Raw genomic sequence first — 22,500 nt, forward strand, 5'->3', positions numbered from 1 at the left:
ACCCCTGTCCTGTCCTATCACACACAGGAAAGGACATCAATTCTGGGACATTACATGATGTGGTAAAGAGTGACGGTGTACATTGTTGTACATCTGAGGTGTAGGTGGAGAGAGGGAGAGAGGGAGGAATGGGCCGGGCCGTGGAGAGAGAGAGGGGTGTGGTTGGCTATAAACCCTGGGACAGTAGGGTTCTGTTGTTATCCTCTGTCCTTGCACCCTGTATCACTCTGTCCTGTCTCTCCATCCTTCTCCATCGCTACAGAGTGGGACTCCTCCATCTGCAACATCCATTTAGGAACCCAAAGAGTCAGGAACCATGCTGACCATTTTGGCGCTAGCATCGGTCATACTGCTTGGAATAGGTAAAAATTGTATTTGATTTGTCTTTATAAATCCTTAATCTCAGCCCTAACTCTAATTATTTTCACAATTATAAGGCCACTGTAATGTGAAGTGTAACTACGCTCAATTTCTTTGATTTATGGTTAAAAAAAAAGAAGTTACTTCTAGTATGTTAATTCTATGACTAAACCTTCTAATTTGATTTGTGAATTGTGCTGCCAGACCTTTATCAACATCTGGGTTAAAGGTCAAAGAGCACATAGGGTCAGTTACACAATTTGAATAAATAACAGATATTATGAATGATCTCCTATGCTTTACACAGGCTTGGTATTTCATTATCAGCTTTATGTTGAATTAATCCCGTCGGTCGCTGACTCTGGGTGACTCTGGGTGGCTCTGGGTGGCTCTGGGTGGCTCTGGGTGACTCTGGGTGACTCTGGCTGACTCTGGCTGGCTCTGGGTGACTCTGGCTGACTCTGGGTGACTCTGGGTGACTCTGGGTGACTCTGGCTGACTCTGGCTGACTCTGGCTGACTGATATTGGTAGATATTAATTAAAGGGAAGGCAAGTAAAGGAAACCTGTCAGATGATTGGTTGGTCTTGTAATACATTGTTATGCGGATGTTATATTGTTGTGACGGAATTCCATAAGGCTCACAAAGTTAGAGTGAGGGTATCAATATTGGGACTCACTCTGAGACAGTGTGTTGACAGCATTTTTACACTTGAGCAGAGATCCTTTTTCTTCCCCCTGATTTTTACAGCTTTGTCAAAATCTTTATTAAAAACGTCAAGTCTTATTCTATTGACATGTTCTCTGCTGGCTGACATTAGTTATTCAAGGACGCTGGAGTTGTGATCTGCTGAGAGTTTCAGCCTGTGAACATTTTCAATGTGCATGTTTTATATATCCACTACCGGTCACTTAGACACGTCCTTGTTTTTGAAACAAAAGCACATTTTTTTCCATTAAAACAACATCACATTGATCAGAAATACAGTGTAGACATTGTTAATGTTGTAAATGACTATTGTAGCTGGAAACAGCAGGTGTACAGAGGCCCATTATCAGCAACCATTACTCCTGTGTTCCAATGGCACGTTGTGTTAGCTAATCCGAGTTTATCATTTAATTATTTTTTTGATCATTAGAAAACACTTTTGCAATTATGTTAGCACAGCTAAAAACTGTTGTCCTGATTAAAGAAGCAATAAAACTGGTCTTCTTCAGACTAGGTGAATATCTGGGGCGGCAGGGTAGCCAAGTGGTTAGAGGGTATCCTAGTAACCGGGGTAGCCTAGTAACCGGGGTAGCCTAGTGGTTAGAGGGTAGCCTAGTGGTTAGAGGGTAGCCTAGTGGTTAGAGGGTAGCCTAGTGGTTAGAGGGTAGCCTAGTGGTTAGAGGGTAGCCTAGTGGTTAGAGCGTTGGACTAGTAACCGAAAGGTTGCAAGTTCGAATCCCCGAGCTGACAAGGTGTCGTTCTGCCCCTGAACAGGCAGTTAACCCACTGTTGCTAGGCTGTCATTGAAAATAAGAATTTGTTCTTACCTGACTTGCCTGGTAAAATAAAAAAATCTAGAGCATCAGCATTTGTGGGTTCGATTACAGACTCAAAATGGCCAGAAACAAATAACTTCCTTCTGAAACTCGTCAGTCTATTCTTGTTCTGAGAAATTAAGATTATTCCGTGCCAAGAAACTGAAGATCTCATACAACGCTGTGTACTACTCCCTTCACAGAACAGCGCAAACTGGCTCTAACCAGAATAGAAAGAGGAGTGGGAGGCCCCGGTGCACAGATAAACAAGAGGACAAGTAGATTACAGTGTCTAGTTTGAGAAACAGACGCCTCACAAGTCCTCAACTGGCAGCTTCATTAAATAGTACCCGCAAAACACCAGTCTCAACATTAACAGTGAAGAGGCGACTCCGGGATGCTGGCCTTCTAGGTAGAGTTGCAAAAAAAAAAGCCATATCTCAGACTGGTCAATAAAAAGAAAAGATTAAGATGGGCAAAAGAACACACACACTGAACAGAAGAACTCTGCCTAGAAGGCCAGCATCCCGGAGTCGCCTCTTCACTGTTGATGTTGAGACTGGTGTTTTGCGGGTACTATTTAATGAAGCTGCCAGTTGAGGACTTATGAGGCGTCTCTTTCTCAAACTAGACACTGTAATGTACTCCCACTTCTCTTTTCTAATGATTAATTAGCCTTTTAAAATGATAAACTTGGATTAGCTAACACAATGTGCCATTGGAACACAGGAGTGATGATTGCTGATAATGGGCCTCTGTACGCCCATGTAGATATTCCATTAAAAATCAACTGTTTCCAGCCACAATAGTCATTTACAACATTAACAATGTCTACACTGTATTTCTGATCAATTTAATGTTATTTTTAACGGACAGAAAATGTGCTTTTCTTTCAAAAACAAGGACGTTTCTAAGTGACCCCAAACTTTTGAACGGTAGTGTATATTGTATAGTGTCTGACATGATTTGTGTGCGAGTCAGTATCTTGAATCAAAAGAAATTCCTAATACCCCAAAATACTAGGGATAATAATTGATGATAGCAATGTTTGTAAATGTCATTACATTGGTGGTGGTTAATGTACTGTGGGCATGTATTGCATTTACTATATTAGTTTTATATAGATTTTTATTGCAAATACAGAATTTACATTCATATTTCAAGAACACAACACAGAAAAATAACCTATGGATATTTATATTCTGTGGATAGTTTTTGTTATGCTGTGCTTTTTAGTTAGTATCAATCAACTCCAATCCTTGTTGCCCGCCATCATAACTCATGTTCATAGGGCATTGTGTCCTTGGATAAACATTGTGTCCTTGGATAAACATTGTGCCCTTGGATAAACATTGTGTCCTTGGATAAACATTGTGTCCTTGGATAAACATTGTGTCCTTGGATAAACATTGTGTCCTTGGATAAACATTGTGCCCTTGGATAAACATTGTGTCCTTGGATAAACATTGTGTCCTTGGATAAACATTGTGTCCTTGGATAAACATTGTGTCCTTGGATAAACATTGTGTCCTTGGATAAACATTGTGCCCTTGGATAAACATTGTGTCCTTGGATAAACATTGTGTCCTTGGATAAACATTGTGCCCTTGGATAAACATTGTGTCCTTGGATAAACATTGTGTCCTTGGATAAACATTGTGTCCTTGGATAAACATTGTGTCCTTGGATAAACATTGTGTCCTTGGATAAACATTGTGTCCTTGGATAAACATTGTGTCCTTGGATAAACATTGTGTCCTTGGATAAACATTGTGTCCTTGGATAAACATTGTGTCCTTGGATAAACATTGTGTCCTTGGATAAACATTGTGCCCTTGGATAAACATTGTGCCCTTGGATAAACATTGTGTCCTTGGATAAACATTGTGTCCTTGGATAAACATTGTGTCCTTGGATAAACATTGTGCCCTTGGATAAACATTGTGCCCTTGGATAAACATTGTGTCCTTGGATAAACATTGTAACATTGTGCCCTTGGATAAACATTGTCCTTGGATAAACATTGTGCCCTTGGATAAACATTGTGTCCTTGGATAAACATTGTGTCCTTGGATAAACATTGTGCCCTTGGATAAACATTGTGTCCTTGGATAAACATTGTGTCCTTGGATAAACATTGTGTCCTTGGATAAACATTGTGTCCTTGGATAAACATTGTGCCCTTGGATAAACATTGTGTCCTTGGATAAACATTGTGCCCTTGGATAAACATTGTGTCCTTGGATAAACATTGTGTCCTTGGATAAACATTGTGTCCTTGGATAAACATTGTGTCCTTGGATAAACATTGTGTCCTTGGATAAACATTGTGTCCTTGGATAAACATTGTGCCCTTGGATAAACATTGTGCCCTTGGATAAACATTGTGTCCTTGGATAAACATTGTGTCCTTGGATAAACATTGTGTCCTTGGATAAACATTGTGTCCTTGGATAAACATTGTGCCCTTGGATAAACATTGTGCCCTTGGATAAACATTGTGCCCTTGGATAAACATTGTGTCCTTGGATAAACATTGTGTCCTTGGATAAACATTGTGCCCTTGGATAAACATTGTGCCCTTGGATAAACATTGTGTCCTTGGATAAACATTGTGCCCTTGGATAAACATTGTGTCCTTGGATAAACATTGTGTCCTTGGATAAACATTGTGTCCTTGGATAAACATTGTGTCCTTGGATAAACATTGTGTCCTTGGATAAACATTGTGTCCTTGGATAAACAGTGTTTATAAAATGGTTTGGATAAACATTGTGTCCTTGGAAAAATGTTGAAAATAACATGTCTATTTAAACATTGTGTCTAAACTTGTCTGTCTTTTAAAAGTCAATAAAATGGTCTTGGATAAACATCCTTGGATAAACATTGTGCCCTTGGATAAACGTGTTTTGAAGGTTGTGTTGGTTTATTGATGTGAATACAAGGGGTTTGGAACGATAGACTCGACAATAGTCTGGAAGAATATTCTTGAAAAAAACAAACACCTTGCAACTCAAAAACATTCTCTACTCCACTCAATCCCGTTGTCTCTGTCTTATTACCCAGGGACAAAGTTGCCCTTGGATAAAAGTGGTCCTCTTTATCCTCTTGTCTGTTTTTATAGTATTGTCCTTTTAAATCCCCAGAAAAATAGTTTTGCAGTATTTTTTTATTTATAAATGGCCATAAATTTTCGAAGAAAAAATGTTGAAAATAACATGTCTATTCCACTAGGTCTACTTGTCTGTCTTTTCAAAGTCAATTAAATGGTCCATCCACACCACACGAGTTTTGAAGGTTGTGTTGGTTTATTGATGTGAATACAAGGGGTTTTAACGATCCGACAATAGTCAGAAGAATATTTTGAAAAAAACAAAACCAATGGTGCAACTCAAAACATTCTCGTACATTCAATTGTACAATGTGAAACATCTGTCTTATTACCCAGGGACAAAGTTGTGGCATGTGCAGCTAAGATTTTTCTGATTTAATTAACCCTGCGTGCCCCAGTCCTCTTTATCCTCTTGTCTGTTTTTATAGTATTGTCCTTTTAAATCCCCAGAAAAATAGTTTTGAACCGTGCAGCGCTGATCTTTCGTGTTTTGTATTTTTTTTATTGAAAGCGCCATAAATGTGAACAATGGTGAAACATACACACATAGATGGAATGCTACAATGGTGAAACATACACATAGATGGAATGCTACAATGGTGAAACATACACATAGATGGAATGCTACAATGGTGAAACATACACACATAGATGGAATGCTACAATGGTGAAACATACACATAGATGGAATGCTACAATGGTGAAACATACACACATAGATGGAATGCTACAATGGTGAAACATACACACATAGATGGAATGGTTTTCTCTATATCATCGACTGCATCCCCTCTATATCATCGACTGCATCCTTATGTAATACATGTATCACTAGCCACTTTAGCTATGCCACTTTGTTTACATACTCATCTCATATGTATATACTGCACTCAATACCATCTACTGTATCTTGCCTATGCTGCTCTGTACCATCACTCATTCATATATCCTTATGTACATATTATTTTCCCCCTTACTGTTAGTTAGATTACTTGTTGGTTATTACTGCATTGTCGGAACTAGAAGCACAAGCATTTCGCTACACTCACATTAACATCTGCTAACCATGTGTATGTGACCAATAAAATTTGATTAGATTTGATTTTTAGGGGTAAAAAAGGACGTGTGAAAAGAGGTTATTATGAACCACAAGTCTGTTCATCTTTCTCATTTAACCCCGTCTTTAACCCCTATAGTGCCCCAACAGTCGGAGGCCATCGTCATCTACACGGGCTGGGAGCGTCACGCCCTGGTGGGGTCAGACATCCGTCTGTCATGTTCATTCTTCTCCTGGCGCTGGACTTCCGATGACGTCACCTTCTCCTGGAGCTACCGTGCCGACGGAGCCAGGGACAGCATCTCTGTATATAACCACCTCTTCTTTATCAATCCATCCTCTATCACTCCATTATCCTCCTCTATCCTTCTCTATCACTCCATCCTCTATCACTCCATTATCCTCCTCTATCCTTCTCTATCACTCCATCCTCTATCACTCCATTGTCCTCCTCTGTCCTTCTCTATCACTCCATTATCCTCCTCTATCTTTCTCTATCACTCCATCCTCTATCACTCCATTATCCTCCTTTATCTTTCTCTATCACTCAGTCCTCATCTCCTTCTCATTGTACTCATCTCCTCATCTCACCCTGACGAGAGCCTTGGTCAAAAGTAGTACACTAAATAGGGAATAGGGTGCTATTTAGGATGCAGACTTTCACTCGGTTCTCATCTCCTCCTCATTCCCATCCTCTCACCTGGTGCCAGCTCTTTCATTTCAGTCTCTCTCACCTAATCCATCGTATTACGTCTCTCTCCTCGTCGTGACTTGCCCTCCATGGCTCCCAATCTCCCCCTTCTATCCCCCCGTCTCTCTCTCTCCTACTCTCATTATATATCTCCTTCTCTCCTCCGCTTTCATCTACCTCTTGTCTCCCTCTGAAATGACATCACTTCCTTCCTTCTTACTCCTCTCCAAAAACAGTTAATAAACTTTACTTTACAAGCCTCTTCTTTTGACACATTTCCTCTCACACTACTATATGGGCTGGTCTAAAATGGCACCTTAGTATTCCCTAATTTGAACCTTTACCAATACAAAAGTAGTTCACTACATAGGGAATAGGGTGCCATTTTGGATTCAACCTTAGCCTAGATGTAAAACCACACAATAAAGAACCTGAATATCTTCCCTGTTCCAGGTCTTCCACTACGCAGGTGGATCCCCTTATGTGGACAACAAGGGACCGTTCAGAGACAGGCTGGAGTTTGTGGGGAACCCTGGTCGCCGGGACGGATCCATCCTACTCAAGAACCTGGACTACGGAGACAACGGCACCTTCACCTGTGATGCCAAGAACCCGCCTGACATAGTGGGACGCGCCTCCAGTGTCAGACTGCTGGTCTTTGAAAAAGGTGAGAGCATATAATTACTAGCCCGAGGATCAGTCTGTTTGTCACACTCCTTGCTTTGGTATGACAAGTAGTGACAAAGGAGCGGCATAATGGCACAAACAGATCTGGGACCAGGTTCTAGAATCACATAGATACAGTTCCTAGAATAGATACTGGCATCCTAGTAACATGCCTAATAAATCCATCTGCCATCTTGGTCAGGAAAACTTCCATTCTACAAACGGATCAAATTCTATCTAGGTTCATACAGACAGGTCTATTTCATCAACCACTGTAGTGAATGAAAGGGGTCCGTCGTCACAATCATCCAGAATCATGATCAGAATTCTAAATCAGACTGTACACTTAAACAAGCCCTTATTTGTGCTAATATGTTGTTTAATGTCAGTGTTTTCTTGTCTTCTTCATATTTCTCTCCATCCGTCCTCTCTTTTCATCCTCATTTCTCTTGCTCTATTTTACCATTTCTTTCTTTCTTTCTTTCTTTTTCTCCACCCCCTTCCCTTCACTCTCTCAGTTCCCATCCAGGCCGGAGTGATCACAGGGGCCATCATCGGTGCGGTGCTGGGTCTGTTGGTGCTCGTCGTGGTCATCTACTATCTCATGAGGTTCCTGGTGGCCCGCAGAGTCTTCAACCTCAGTGTCAGGTCAGTGTCCCTATGCCTGGGTCTGGGGCCCAACCTTGAGCTCGTTCTGTATGGCTTAGCTGTCACTAGGTGGTATTTTTCTGAATTGATTGAACAGATAGAGAGAGATAATGAAAGTGCAGAAAGTTAGGGACAGGTTATGTCAAAGCTAGCCATGTGTGTCAGAGAGAGAGAGATAATGAAAGTGCAGAAAGTTAGGGACAGATTGAATCAAAGCTAGCCATGTGTGTCAGAGAGAGAGAGATAATGAAAGTGCAGAAAGTTAGGGACAGATTGAATCAAAGCTAGCCATGTGTGTCAGAGAGAGAGAGATAATGAAAGTGCAGAAAGTTAGGGACAGATTGAATCAAAGCTAGCCATGTGTGTCAGAGAGAGAGAGATAATGAAAGTGCAGAAAGTTAGGGACAGGTTATGTCAAAGCTAGCCATGTGTGTCAGAGAGAGAGAGATAATGAAAGTGCAGAAAGTTAGGGACAGATTGAATCAAAGCTAGCCATGTGTGTCAGAGAGAGAGAGATAATGAAAGTGCAGAAAGTTAGGGACAGATTGAATCAAAGCTAGCCATGTGTGTCAGAGAGAGAGAGATAATGAAAGTGCAGAAAGTAAGGGACAGGTTGTGTCAAAGCTAGCCATGTGTGTCAGAGGCTGAGGCATTACCCATAGACCAGCCCTCTGCACAGGAAAGAAGTTGACCTAAATTGACACTTTACAGTCTATATATGTTGCTGTGTCTCATAACCTAGCTGGAGAAACAGTGCTGTGTTCTTTGCAATAGCTATAAGACAGGCACAGGAGCAGTACATCCCTTTGACCACCGGAGGCAGAGGTTCTACGTCCTCCTAACTTGGTTCTCTTTGTTTCCTCCAGCAAACATGGAAAGAAAGGGAAGGGTAAAGAGGGATCACAGCAGAGACAGGCAAGTCCTCTCAGCGTCTTCTCACTCAATGACTACACAACGTTAGCATCTCACTCACAACCACTACACAACGTTAGCATCTCACTCACAACGACTACACAACGTTAGCATCTCACTCACAACGACTACACAACATTAGCATCTCACTCACAATGACTACACAACATTAGTATCTTACTCACAATGACTACACAACGTTAGCATCTCACTCACAACGACTACACAATGTTAGCATCTCACTCACAACGACTATACAACGTTAGCATCTCACTCACAACGACTACACAACGTTAGCATCTCACTCACAACGACTACACAACGTTAGCATCTCACTCACAAGACTACACAACGTTAGCATCTCACTCACAACGACTACACAACGTTAGCATCTCACTCACAACGACTACACAACGTTAGCATCTCACTCACAACGACTACACAACGTTAGCATCTCACTCACAACGACTACACAACGTTAGCATCTCACTCACAACGACTACACAACGTTAGCATCTCACTCACAACGACTACACAACGTTAGCATCTCACTCACAACGACTACACAACGTTAGCATCTCACTCACAACGACTACACAACGTTAGCATCTCACTCACAACGACTACACAACGTTAGCATCTCACTCACAACGACTACATAACGTTAGCATCTCACTCACAACGACTACACAACGTTAGCATCTCACTCACAATGACTACACATCGACCGTACCTCACTCACAACAACTACACAACGACAGTACCTCACTCACCATAACTACACATCGATAGCATCTCACTTACAACAACTACACATCGACAGTACCTCACTCACAACAACTACACAACGACAGTACCTCACTCACCATAACTACACATCGATAGCATCTCACTTACAACAACTACACATCGACAGTACCTCACTCACAACAACTACACAACGACAGTACCTCACTCACAACAACTACACATCGACAGTACCTCACTCACCATAACTACACATCGACAGTACCTCACTCACAGCAACAGCTCACAACTACAGCACAGTACAACAAGTCATGTCAGAGTACAGCACCTATATAACAGCTCATACTATAACAACATGGTTACACACAGTCCCAGAACCACACAGTCCCAGAACCACACAGTCCCAGAACCACACAGTCCCAGAACCACACAGTCCCAGAACCACACAGTCCCAGAACCACAACGTCCCAGAACCACAAAGTCCCAGAAACACTCAAGCTACAGTACCACCCCTCCCATCTCTTATTCCCCCACCCCCCCAACCCCCACCCCCATTCATTTTAAACCTCCTCAAAGGCAAGACAAACACAATGGGTAAATAGCTTTAAGGCATAATGATAATAACACCGAAGAGCAGCACTGTGAAATGGCTGAAGCAAGGTTCTGTTGTACAGTAATTCAATTCCCTGTGAATGGAACTGATTTGCTCTCAGTGGGAGAGAAAGGAGAATACGAGGGAGACCTGCTGATTCCACCTCCTTTGAGCCAAATGTAAATCACTGGCCCATTATTGGCTCACAGTTATCCCAAATTACACAGAGTCACACTGCGGATAAGTGCAGGGCTTGGGGATGGATAGCTCTTAGGTTGCGTCACCAAAATGGCACCCTGTTCCCTATACACTGCACTACTTTTGACCAGAATAGTGCACTATATAGGGAATAGGGTGCCATTTTGGGACATGACCTTAGTATTGGATTAATAAAACACTCATTATTTCTTGTGTGCTTTTGGGATTACCAGCAGTTCCTCCAGGGCGAATCAGGTTTTATTATTTTGTGGGAAAGATTTCTTGTTAAATAGATGATGATGTATGACATGCTGTTAAACTACAAACACCTAAAGAACTATTATTATTATCGATCAATTCAGCTCAATCTAAAAACTGAAAAGAACTAAGATGTCTTAACGGAGGTAGTCAAGGGAATAGGTTTGCAAAATTCGGGTAACTTGAAAAAAAAATATCCAGGAATTTTGGGAAAACCTGGACATTTTGGGAAATTTTACAGAATTATACAACCCTGCCAGGGAAAATGTGGCTTGTTGTCACTTTATTATAGCATTGTTCAGAAACATACATATGTAGCACTGGGTCATGGGCATGTGGCTGGAGGTCAGCATAGTATCAGGGGTTAGAGGCAGGGTTCTATAGCACTGGGTCATGGGCATGTGGCTGGAGGTCAGCATAGTATCAGGGGTTAGAGGCAGGGTTCTATAGCACTGGGTCATGGGCATGCGGCTGGAGGTCAGCATAGTATCAGGGGTTAGAGGCAGGGTTCTATAGCACTGGGTCATGGGCATGTGGCTGAAGGTCAGCATAGTATCAGGGGTTAGAGGCAGGGTTCTATAACACTGGGTCATGGGCATGTGCCTGGAGGTCAGCACAGTATCAGGGGTTAGAGGCAGGGTTCTATAGCACTGGGTCATGGGCATGCGGCTGGAGGTCAGCACAGTATCAGGGGTTAGAGGCAGGGTTCTATAGCACTGGGTCATGGGCATGTGGCTGGAGGTCAGTATCACAGGGTATCATGGGCATGTGGCTGGAGGTCAGGGTATCATAGCACTGGGTCATGGGCATGTGGCTGGAGGTCAGCACAGTATCAGGGGTTAGAGGCAGGGTTCTATAGCACTGGGTCATGGGCATGTGGCTGGAGGTCAGCACAGTATCAGGGGTTAGAGGCAGGGTTCTATAGCACTGGGTCATGGGCATGTGGCTGGAGGTCAGCACAGTATCAGGGGTTAGAGGCAGGGTTCTATAACACTGGGTCATGGGCATGCGGCTGGAGGTCAGCACAGTATCAGGGGTTAGAGGCAGGGTTCTATAGCACTGGGTCATGGGCATGTGGCTGGAGGTCAGCATAGTATCAGGGGTTAGAGGCAGGGTTCTATAACACTGGGTCATGGGCATGCGGAGGCAGGGTTCTATAACACTGGGTTCATAGCACTGGGTCATGGGCATGTGGCTGGAGGTCAGCACAGTATCAGGGGTTAGAGGCAGGGTTCTATAGCACTGGGTCATGGGCATGCGGCTGTGGTATCTGGAGGGTCACTGGGCATGGGCATGTGGCTATCAGTCAGCACAGTATCAGGGGTTAGAGGCAGGGTTCTATAGCACTGGGGTCATGGGCTGGAGGTCAGCATAGTATCAGGGGTTAGAGGAGGGTCACTGGGTCATGGGCATGTGGCTGGAGGTCAGCACAGTATCAGGGGTTAGAGGCAGGGTTCTATAGCACTGGGTCATGGGGGCATGTATCAGGGGTTAGAGGCAGGGTTCTGGAGGTCATGGGCATGTGGCTGGAGGTCAGCACAGTATCAGGGGTTAGAGGCAGGGTTCTATAGCACTGGGTCATGGGCATGTGGCTGGAGGTCAGCACAGTATCAGGGGTTAGAGGCAGGGTTCTATAGCACTGGGTCATGGGCATGTGCCTGGAGGTCAGCACAGTATCAGGGGTTAGAGGCAGGGTTCTATAGCACTGGGTCATGGGCATGTGGCTGGAGGTCAGCACAGTATCAGGGGTTAGAGGCAGGGTTCTCTTCTGAACACATTTTTAGTTGAATTCCTGGTAATTTTAGTCTTTTTCTTTAACCAAAAACAACAACAACAAAAAATTCCCCCCCAAATTTTGGGATCAAAATAAATAACAGTTTTGGCCACCTGATGATGACCACTGACCCATATCGTCTACTGCTAGCAGAACTCTATGGCCCACCTGATGCTGACCACTGACCCATATCGTCTACTGCTAGCAGAACTCTATGGGCCCTGGTCAAAAGCAGTACAGTCTTTTAGTAATAGTGTTAAATCCTCTGTATGTGAACAATAAACATTGATTTGATGTTTGTCAGAACTAGTCGACTGTATGGGGAATAGAGTGCTACTTGGGACGCACACACTGTCACATGACTGACAGTCAGTGGGAGCTGCAGGCAGCCTCACAACGCCCAGAGGTTGGCTGCATAAATAAAACACAAAGACAAAGGTTTCTGAAATATAAACTCTCTCCATGCGAGATTCATTTCTCCTCTCTATGGCTGCTCTCTTTTAAACCTACAGTATGTTAACACATTTACAGGTTAAACCTACAGTATGTAAACACGTTTATAGGTTAAACCTACAGTATGTAAACACGTTTATAGGTTAAACCTACAGTATGTAAACAGGTTAAACCTACAGTATGTTAACACATTTACAGGTTAAACCTACAGTATGTTAACGTGTTTATAGGTTAAACCTACAGTATGTTTATAGGTTAAACCTACAGTATGTCAACAGGTTAAACCTACAGTATGTAAACACGTTTATAGGTTAAACCTACAGTATGTAAACACGTTTATAGGTTAAACCTACAGTATGTTAACAGGTTAAACCTACAGTATGTTTACAGGTTAAACCTACAGTATGTAAACACGTTTATAGGTTAAACCTACAGTATGTAAACACGTTTATAGGTTAAACCTACAGTATGTTAACGTGTTTATAGGTTAAACCTACAGTATGTAAACACGTTTATAGGTTAAACCTACAGTATGTTAACGTGTTTATAGGTTAAACCTACAGTATGTAAACACGTTTATAGGTTAAACCTACAGTATGTAAACACGTTTACAGGTTAAACCTACAGTATGTTAACAGGTTAAACCTACAGTATGTTTACAGGTTAAACCTACAGTATGTTAACAGGTTAAACCTACAGTATGTAAACACGTTTATAGGTTAAATCTACAGTATGTAAACACGTTTATAGGTTAAACCTACAGTATGTTAACGTGTTTACAGGTTAAACCTACAGTATGTTAACAGGTTAAACCTACAGTATGTTTACAGGTTAAACCTACAGTATGTTAACAGGTTAAACCTACAGTATGTAAACACGTTTATAGGTTAAACCTACAGTATGTAAACACGTTTACAGGTTAAACCTACAGTATGTTAACAGGTTAAACCTACAGTATGTTTACAGGTTAAACCTACAGTATGTTTACAGGTTAAACCTACAGTATGTTTACACGTTAACAGGGTTTTCATATGTAGGGTTTACTTACACTCTAAAACAGGCCTTAACTACGTCCCAAAAGTCATCCTATCCTACTTTTTACCAGAGCCCCTTGGGCCCCTAGACAAAATTAGTGCACTATACAGTACAGGGAATAGGGTGCCATTTGGGACACACTGAGGGTTTTCATATATAGGGTATAGTTACAGTTGTAAAACGTCCGGTTTGATCAAAACGGCCTTATTTAGTGCTACGCTGACTCGCCACAATGTTTATCCGACACTGTATCTTCATCATTTCTGTTTGCTGGGCACAATGAAATCTGCATCCCAAATGGCACCCTATTCCCTATATAGTGCACTACTTTTGACCAGGGCCCTTTGGGGTGTATTTTAGTTCTTTTTATTTGACCTTTATTTTAGGAGGGAGTCACCGTTATAGGGTACCATTCAAAAGTAGTGCACTATTATATAGGCAATAGGGTGCCATTTGGGATGCAGATATCGTGTGGCATCTTCATTCACGATTACTAAGGGAGGTTGGGAGGGAGGTTGGGAGGGAGGGAGGGAGGGAGGGAGGATGGGAGGGAGGGAGGATGGGATGGGAGGATGGGGGATGGGGGAGGATGGGAGGGAGGGATGATGGGAGGGAGGGATGATGGGAGGGAGGGAGGGATGATGGGAGGGAGGATGGGAGGGAGGGACGATGGGAGGGAGGGAGTGATGATGGGAGGGAGGGATGATGGGAGGTTGAACAGCTAGTAGCTGACTGCCCTGGAGGCTGAAGCAACAGCATCACACAATCAGGCTGTACTGGAATACAGTGCATGTAATATTAATCCCAGCTAACGCACCATCCCCAACCATTCTCTACCTCCATCCCTACACTCCTTCCTCTCTCTCACTGACTCATTCACATTCTCTTCCTCCATCCCTACACTCCTTCCTCTCTCTCACTGACTCTTTATCCAGGTGCTGTCTCCCCCTTTCTTTCAGTCACACCTCCCTCCTTCTCCTGTCTGTCTATCCTTCGTATTTTCTCTCCAGATGGCCGTGAGAAGCCCCTGTCTTTCTTTCTCTTGCTCTGTCTCTTTCTCCACAGGTGACTGGTTAGTCGTTAGCGTTTGGATCAGTTTATGTTTAACTGATCCATCCTCTAATCAATCTCTACCTCTCTCTATCTGTCTCTACCTCTCTATCGGTCTCTACCTCTCTCTATCTCTCTCTACCTCTCTACCTCTCTATCGGTCTCTACCTCTCTCTATCTCTCTCTACCTCTCTACCTCTCTATCTGTCTCTACCTCTCTACCTCTCTATCTGTCTCTACCTCTTTCTATCTCTCTCTACCTCTCTATCTGTCTCTACTTCTTTCTATCTCTCTCTACCTCTCTACCTCTCTATCTGTCTCTACCTCTTTCTATCTCTCTCTACCTCTCTATCTGTCTATCTGTCTCTACCTCTCTACCTCTCTATCTGTCTCTACCTCTCTACCTGTCTATCTGTCTCTACCTCTCTACCTCTCTACCTGTCTCTACCTCTCTACCTGTCTCTACCTGTCTATCTACCTCTCTACCTGTCCCTACCTTTCTAACTGTCCCTACCTTTCTACCTGTCCCTACCTCTCTACCTGTCTCTCTACCTGTCCCTACCTTTCTAACTGTCCCTACCTTTCTACCTGTCTCTACTTTTCTACCTGTCCCTACCTTTCTACCTGTCCCTACCTCTCTACCTGTCTCTCTACCTGTCCCTATACCCATTTCTACTTGTCTCTCTACCTCTCTACTTCTCTCTGCCTGTCTCTCTGCCTGTCAGTGAGCTGTGTTAGTATTCAGGCAGGGACTTAGCTCCTAAACCTCTCCCTAGTCACCTTCGGACTAATTTCTCTGTCTGTCAGTGAGCTGTGTTAGTATTCAGGCAGGGACTTAGCTCCTACACCCCTCCCTGGTCACCTTCTGACTGATTTATCTGTCTGCATCTGAAATGGCACCTTGTTCCCTATGGGCACTGGTCAAAAGTAGTGCACTATATAGGTATGGGCCCTGGTAAAAAGTAGTGCACTATATAGGTATGGGCCCTGGTAAAAAGTAGTGCACTATATAGGTATGGGCACTGGTCAAAAGTAGTGCACTATATAGGTATGGGCCCTGGTAAAAAGTAGTGCACTATATAGGTATGGGCCCTGGTGGGCACTGGTCAAAAGTAGTGCACTATATAGGTATGGGCACTGGTCAAAAGTAGTGCACTATATAGGTATGGGCACTGGTCAAAAGTAGTGCACTATATAGGTATGGGCCCTGGTAAAAAGTAGTGCACTATATAGGTATGGGCCCTGGTAAAAAGTAGTGCACTATATAGGTATGGGCCCTGGTAAAAAGTAGTGCACTATATAGGTATGGGCCCTGGTAAAAAGTAGTGCACTATATAGGTATGGGCACTGGTCAAAAGTAGTGCACTATATAGGTATGGGCCCTGGTAAAAAGTAGTGCACTATATAGGTATGGGCCCTGGTCAAAAGTAGTGCACTATATAGGTATGGGCACTGGTCAAAAGTAGTGCACTATATAGGTATGGGCACTGGTCAAAAGTAGTGCACTATATAGGTATGGGCACTGGTCAAAAGTAGTGCACTATATAGGTATGGGCACTGGTCAAAAGTAGTGCACTATATAGGTATGGGCACTGGTAAAAAGTAGTGCACTATATAGGTATGGGCACTGGTAAAAAGTAGTGCACTATATAGGTATGGGCACTGGTCAAAAGTAGTGCACTATATAGGTATGGGCACTGGTAAAAAGTAGTGCACTATATACTGCCTTATAAATGCAAAACTTACTAACCACGAATTTGTTCAAATGTCTTTGATCTGTTGTAATGACACAAGAACAAGCCAGTTGATCAGAATATATCATGGGAGTGTCAGAAATTGCTGTCTGTCTAGAGTCTAGATTGAAGTCAGATTAACCCTTTGGTGTGCAGTAGCAGGGAATAGGGAATAGGGAATAGGGAATAGGGTACAGTGGATAGGGGATAGGGTACAGTGAATAGGGAATAGGGTATAAGGGAATAGGGCAATATCTGTCCGTAGTCACTGACTAGAGCCATGTACCTACCCTGTACCCTGTCCATAGCCACTGTAACTAGAGCCATGTACCTACCCTGTACCCTGTCCATAGTCACTGACTAGAGCCATGTACCTACCCTGTACCCTGTCCATAGTCACTGTAACTAGAGCCATGTACCTACCCTGTACCCTGTCCATAGTCACTGTAACTAGAGCCATGTACCTAGTGCACCTGTACCCTGTCCGTAGTCACTGACTAGAGCCATGTACCTACCCTGTACCCTGTCCATAGCCACTGTAACTAGAGCCATGTACCTACCCTGTACCCTGTCCATAGTCACTGTAACTAGAGCCATGTACCTACCCTGTACCCTGTCCATAGTCACTGTAACTAGAGCCATGTACCTACCCTGTACCCTGTCCATAGTCACTGACTAGAGCCATGTACCTACCCTGTACCCTGTCCATAGTCACTGTAACTAGAGCCATGTACCTACCCTGTACCCTGTCCATAGTCACTGTAACTAGAGCCATGTACCTACCCTGTACCCTGTCCATAGTCACTGTAACTAGAGCCATGTACCTACCCTGTACCCTGTCCATAGTCACTGACTAGAGCCATGTACCTACCCTGTACCCTGTCCATAGTCACTGTAACTAGAGCCATGTACCTACCCTGTACCCTGTCCATAGTCACTGTAACTAGAGCCATGTACCTACCCTGTACCCTGTCCATAGTCACTGTAACTAGAGCCATGTACCTACCCTGTACCCTGTCCATAGTCACTGTAACTAGAGCCATGTACCTACCCTGTACCCTGTCCATAGTCACTGTAACTAGAGCCGTGTACCTACCCTGTACCCTGTCCATAGTCACTGACTAGAGCCATGTACCTACCCTGTACCCTGTCCATAGTCACTGTAACTAGAGCCGTGTACCTACCCTGTACCCTGTCCATAGTCACTGTAACTAGAGCCATGTACCTACCCTGTACCCTGTCCATAGTCACTGTAACTAGAGCCATGTACCTACCCTGTACCCTGTCCATAGTCACTGACTAGAGCCGTGTACCTACCCTGTACCCTGTCCATAGCAGCCCAGTCTATATTTCTACTACAGTTGATTTTTTAGTCATTCAATGTGATTCCTCTGACCTTTTCCTTTTCACTAACTCAGAAGCCACTTTTCTCCGCTGTATTTTCCGTAAAGACCCTGGCTGAGTCCCCAATGTCAGCCCTATTCTATTTAGTGTGTATTCATTTTAAACCAGGGCCCATAGGGTTCTGGCCAAAAGCAGTGCAGTATATAGAGAATAGGGGGCCATTTGGGATATACCCTATGCCCTTACCCCTTGAGTTTCATCTTACTTACAATATACCCCTATAAATAGTAACCACCTGTGGGTGGCCTCTCTCTCTCCAGTGGCCTTACCTTCCCAGCCCACTCACATGTCTTTAGCTGCAGTAAGATGAGGGTTTTCAGAAATATCTTATTTGCTATCATTATCAAGGTCCATTCTACAGTGCTGATGAATGAGTGAGTGAACTGATGCACGTGTGAATTGTGTTGATTCATTGTTGATTCAGTTTTGATTCAGTGACAAGCTGAATGTGAGATGTGTAGCATGTGAGATGTGCTGATTCAGTGACAAGCTGAATGTGAGATGTGTAGCATGTGAAATGTGTAGCATGTGAGATGTGTAGCATGTGAGATGTGGTGATTCAGTGACAAGCTGAATGTGAAATGTGTAGCATGTGAGATGTGTAGCATGTGAGATGTGTAGCATGTGAGATGTGTAGCATGTGAGATGTGGTGATTCAGTGACAAGCTGAATGTGAAATGTGTAGCATGTGAGATGTGTAGCATGTGAGATGTGTAGCATGTGAGATGTGGTGATTCAGTGACAAGCTGAATGTGAAATGTGTAGCATGTGAGATGTGTAGCATGTGAGATGTGGTGATTCAGTGACAAGCTGAATGTGAGATTGTAGCATGTGAAATGTCCATTGTAGCATGAATGAGATGTGTAGCATGTGAGATGTGGTGATTCAGTGACAAGCTGAATGTGAAATGTGTAGCATGTGAGATGTGTAGCATGTGAGATGTGTAGCATGTGAGATGTGTAGCATGTGAGATGTGTAGCATGTGAGATGTGGTGATTCAGTGACAAGCTGAATGTGAAATGTGTAGCATGTGAGATGTGTAGCATGTGAGATGTGTAGCATGTGAGATGTGGTGATTCAGTGACAAGCTGAATGTGAAATGTGTAGCATGTGAGATGTGTAGCATGTGAGATGTGTAGCATGTGAGATGTGGTGATTCAGTGACAAGCTGAATGTGAAATGTGTAGCATGTGAGATGTGGTGATTCAGTGACAAGCTGAATGTGAAATGTGTAGCATGTGAGATGTGGTGATTCAGTGACAAGCTGAATGTGAAATGTGTAGCATGTGAGATGTGTAGCATGTGAGATGTGTAGCATGTGAGATGTGTAGCATGTGAGATGTGTAGCATGTGAGATGTGTAGCATGTGAGATGTGTAGCATGTGAGATGTGTAGCATGTGAGATGTGGTGATTCAGTGACAAGCTGAATGTGAGATGCATATCAGTCCTGTCTCTAACTCAAAGATGCTTGTTTTGTCACCCCTTGCAGCTCTGGAGACCTCCCCCCGTCACTTGCCTCCCCCTTACCTCATAAATGTACCTCTCTCTATCTCTTTTCCTCTGTCTCTTTTCCTCCTAAATGTACCTCTCTCTGTCTCTTTTCCTCCTAAATGTACCTCGCTTCTCTTCTCTGATGTAAATACCTCCCTCCTACCTTCAATCCTAATCCATCTGTTTCCTCATTTTTAACACGGCCATCTCTCCCCCATGTCCTCTGTGCTAAAACACCTCTCCTCTCTCCTCCCTCTCTCCTCTCTCCGTCTCTCTCCTCCGCTCTCCTCCCTCTCCCCCTCTCTCTCCTCCCTCTCTCCAGTCCCCCTCTCTCTCCTCCACTCTCATCCCTCTCCCCCTCTCTCTCCTCCCTCTCTCCAGTCCCCCTCTCTCTCCTCCACTCTCCTCCCTCTCCCCCCTCTCTCTCCTCCCTCTCTCCTCTCCCCCCTCTCTCTCCTCCACTCTCCTCCCTCTCCCCCTCTCTCCTTTGTCACACTCCTCCTTTCCTGCTGAAGTGACTCCTCTCCTCCCCTGTTCCCTCCTCCTCTCCACAGGTCCCTGTTCTCTCCATCGGGGACCCGTCCAAGCTGAAGGCCGCCGCCTCAGAAAAGAAGAAGCAGGAGTCACGCAAGGATAAGAAATAGGATACGGAGAGCAGAGAGCTAGAGCCCCAAAACATAGCCCACACAGCCCAGCACAAAGCACTGAGACAGCCAGGAAGAGCAGGAACAGGGGGAGGGGACTCACCCAAGGGGGAGAGGCCTGACAGGGTGCTGATGACCATTGAGCTGGAGCTCTCCAAGGGGGACAAAGGGGGGAGGGGAATGGGGGTGGGTCTGCCTCAGCCAAATCAGCCAGTTTCCTGTCCCAGCTCGCCAAAAAACTGACCCTGAAATAAGTGAATGAGACAGACAGGCGTTTTAAACGGAGGACGATACTGTCCGAAATCATACTGGAGAGAGAGGCAGAGGAGGGTCTTAGAGAGGCCACGTCTCAAATAGTACCCTATTCCTTATATAGTACACTACTTTAGACCAGAGCCCTATAGGTAGCAGTGCACTATATAGGGAATAGGGTGCAGTTTGGGAGGCAGAGTAAGTCTGTCTAGTACAGTATATTCCTTCCCACGAGATCTAAGCCATTACAACTGAAACGATCATCATTAGGGTCTTAATGCCACGCTGAGGAGAACATGGACACAATACTGAGGAGAACATAGACACAATACTGAGGAGAACATAGACACAATACTGAGGAGAACATAGACACAATACTGAGGAGAACATAGACACAATACTGAGGAGAACATAGACACAATACTGAGGAGAACATAGACACAATACTGAGGAGAACATGGACACAATACTGAGGAGAACATGGACACAATACTGAGGAGAACATAGGCACAATACTGAGGAGAACATAGGCACAATACTGAGGAGAACATGGGCACAATACTGAGGAGAACATAGACACAATACTGAGGAGAACATAGACACAATACTGAGGAGGAGACACAATACTGGACACAATACTGAGGAGAACATGGACACAATACTGAGGAGAACATGGACACAATACTGAGGAGAACATGGACACAATACTGAGGAGAACATGGACACAATACTGAGGAGAACATGGACACAATACTGAGGAGAACATGGACACAATACTGAGGAGAACATGGACACAATACTGAGGAGAACATGGACACAATACTGAGGAGAACATGGACACAATACTGAGGAGAACATGGACACAATACTGAGGAGAACATGGACACAATACTGAGGAGAACATAGACACAATACTGAGGAGAACATAGACACAATACTGAGGAGAACATGGACACAATACTGAGGAGAACATGGACACAATACTGAGGAGAACATAGACACAATGAGGAGAACATGGACACAATACTGAGGAGAACATGGACACAAACTGAGGAGAACATGGACACAATACTGAGGAGAACATGGACACAATACTGAGGAGAACATGGACACAATACTGAGGAGAACATGGACACAATACTGAGGAGAACATGGACACAATACTGAGGAGAACATAGACACAATACTGAGGAGAACATAGACACAATAGTGCTTCCAAAAGTATGATAAGTCAATGAAAGCCCTCCGACTACTAACTGTTAGTGTCAGGTCAGGAAACAGGCTTTCTGGATCGCATCATCTGACTGCTGGTTGGATAACAACATCTGACTGCTGGTTGGATAACAACATCTGACTGCTGGTTGGATAACAACATCCGACTGCTGGTTGGATAACAACATCTGACTGCTGGTTGGATAACAACATCCGACTGCTGGTTGGATAACAACATCCGACTGCTGGTTGGAGAACATCTGAAAAGCTTTGTTTCCATCCTGTCATCTTAGATTTGATGCAAGGCAGTATTTCTCTACCACATCTGTCTGACACTCATCACAAGGGTCCTGGATACAGGGACAACCCAATTTGTTATTTCCATCTGTGTCCCAAATGGCATCTTGTCCCCTACATAGTGCACTCTGGGCCTTGGTCAAAAGTAGTGCACTGTGTAAGGAATAGGGTGCCATTTGCCCTCACACTGGCGTTCTCTCTTTCCCTTTCCTCCTTTCAGTGGAACACATTGCATTCAGACTCTTCTCATTGAAACAGTTCAAGTGGTTTTAAAAACTTTTAATGCTAACTCTTTCACATCCTCTCTTCCCTATTTATCTTCCTCCCTCTCTCTCCCCCTCTCTCTCCCCTCCCACTCGCTCTATCTCCCCCTGTCTATTTCTCTCTCTC

At 43.9% G+C, this 22,500-nt stretch overlaps 1 protein-coding gene across 3 annotated transcripts in view; it reads left to right on the forward strand.

The window, feature by feature from the left end:
- The first annotated feature begins 190 nt into the window (after positions 1-190).
- The window catches only part of LOC124009534 (myelin protein P0-like), a 26,026-nt gene continuing 3,716 nt past the window's right edge, over positions 191-22,500 (forward strand). Inside the window, exons 1-7 of one of the 3 annotated variants that reach the window (XM_046321408.1) lie at positions 191-362; positions 6,192-6,358; positions 7,197-7,410; positions 7,928-8,057; positions 8,924-8,972; positions 19,704-19,750; positions 20,260-20,312. In XM_046321408.1, coding sequence (XP_046177364.1) covers positions 317-362; positions 6,192-6,358; positions 7,197-7,410; positions 7,928-8,057; positions 8,924-8,972; positions 19,704-19,748 — 651 coding nt within the window. In that variant the 5' untranslated portion in view covers positions 191-316 and the 3' untranslated portion in view covers positions 19,749-19,750; positions 20,260-20,312. Of the gene's footprint in view, positions 363-6,191; positions 6,359-7,196; positions 7,411-7,927; positions 8,058-8,923; positions 8,973-19,703; positions 19,751-20,259; positions 20,405-22,500 lie in introns of those variants that run through there. The other 2 variants (XM_046321407.1, XM_046321409.1) reach the window with 2 other exon arrangements.

Source organism: Oncorhynchus gorbuscha, linkage group LG22 (genome assembly GCF_021184085.1).
Source record: "Oncorhynchus gorbuscha isolate QuinsamMale2020 ecotype Even-year linkage group LG22, OgorEven_v1.0, whole genome shotgun sequence".
In the NCBI taxonomy this organism is placed as follows: Eukaryota; Metazoa; Chordata; class Actinopteri; order Salmoniformes; family Salmonidae; genus Oncorhynchus; species Oncorhynchus gorbuscha.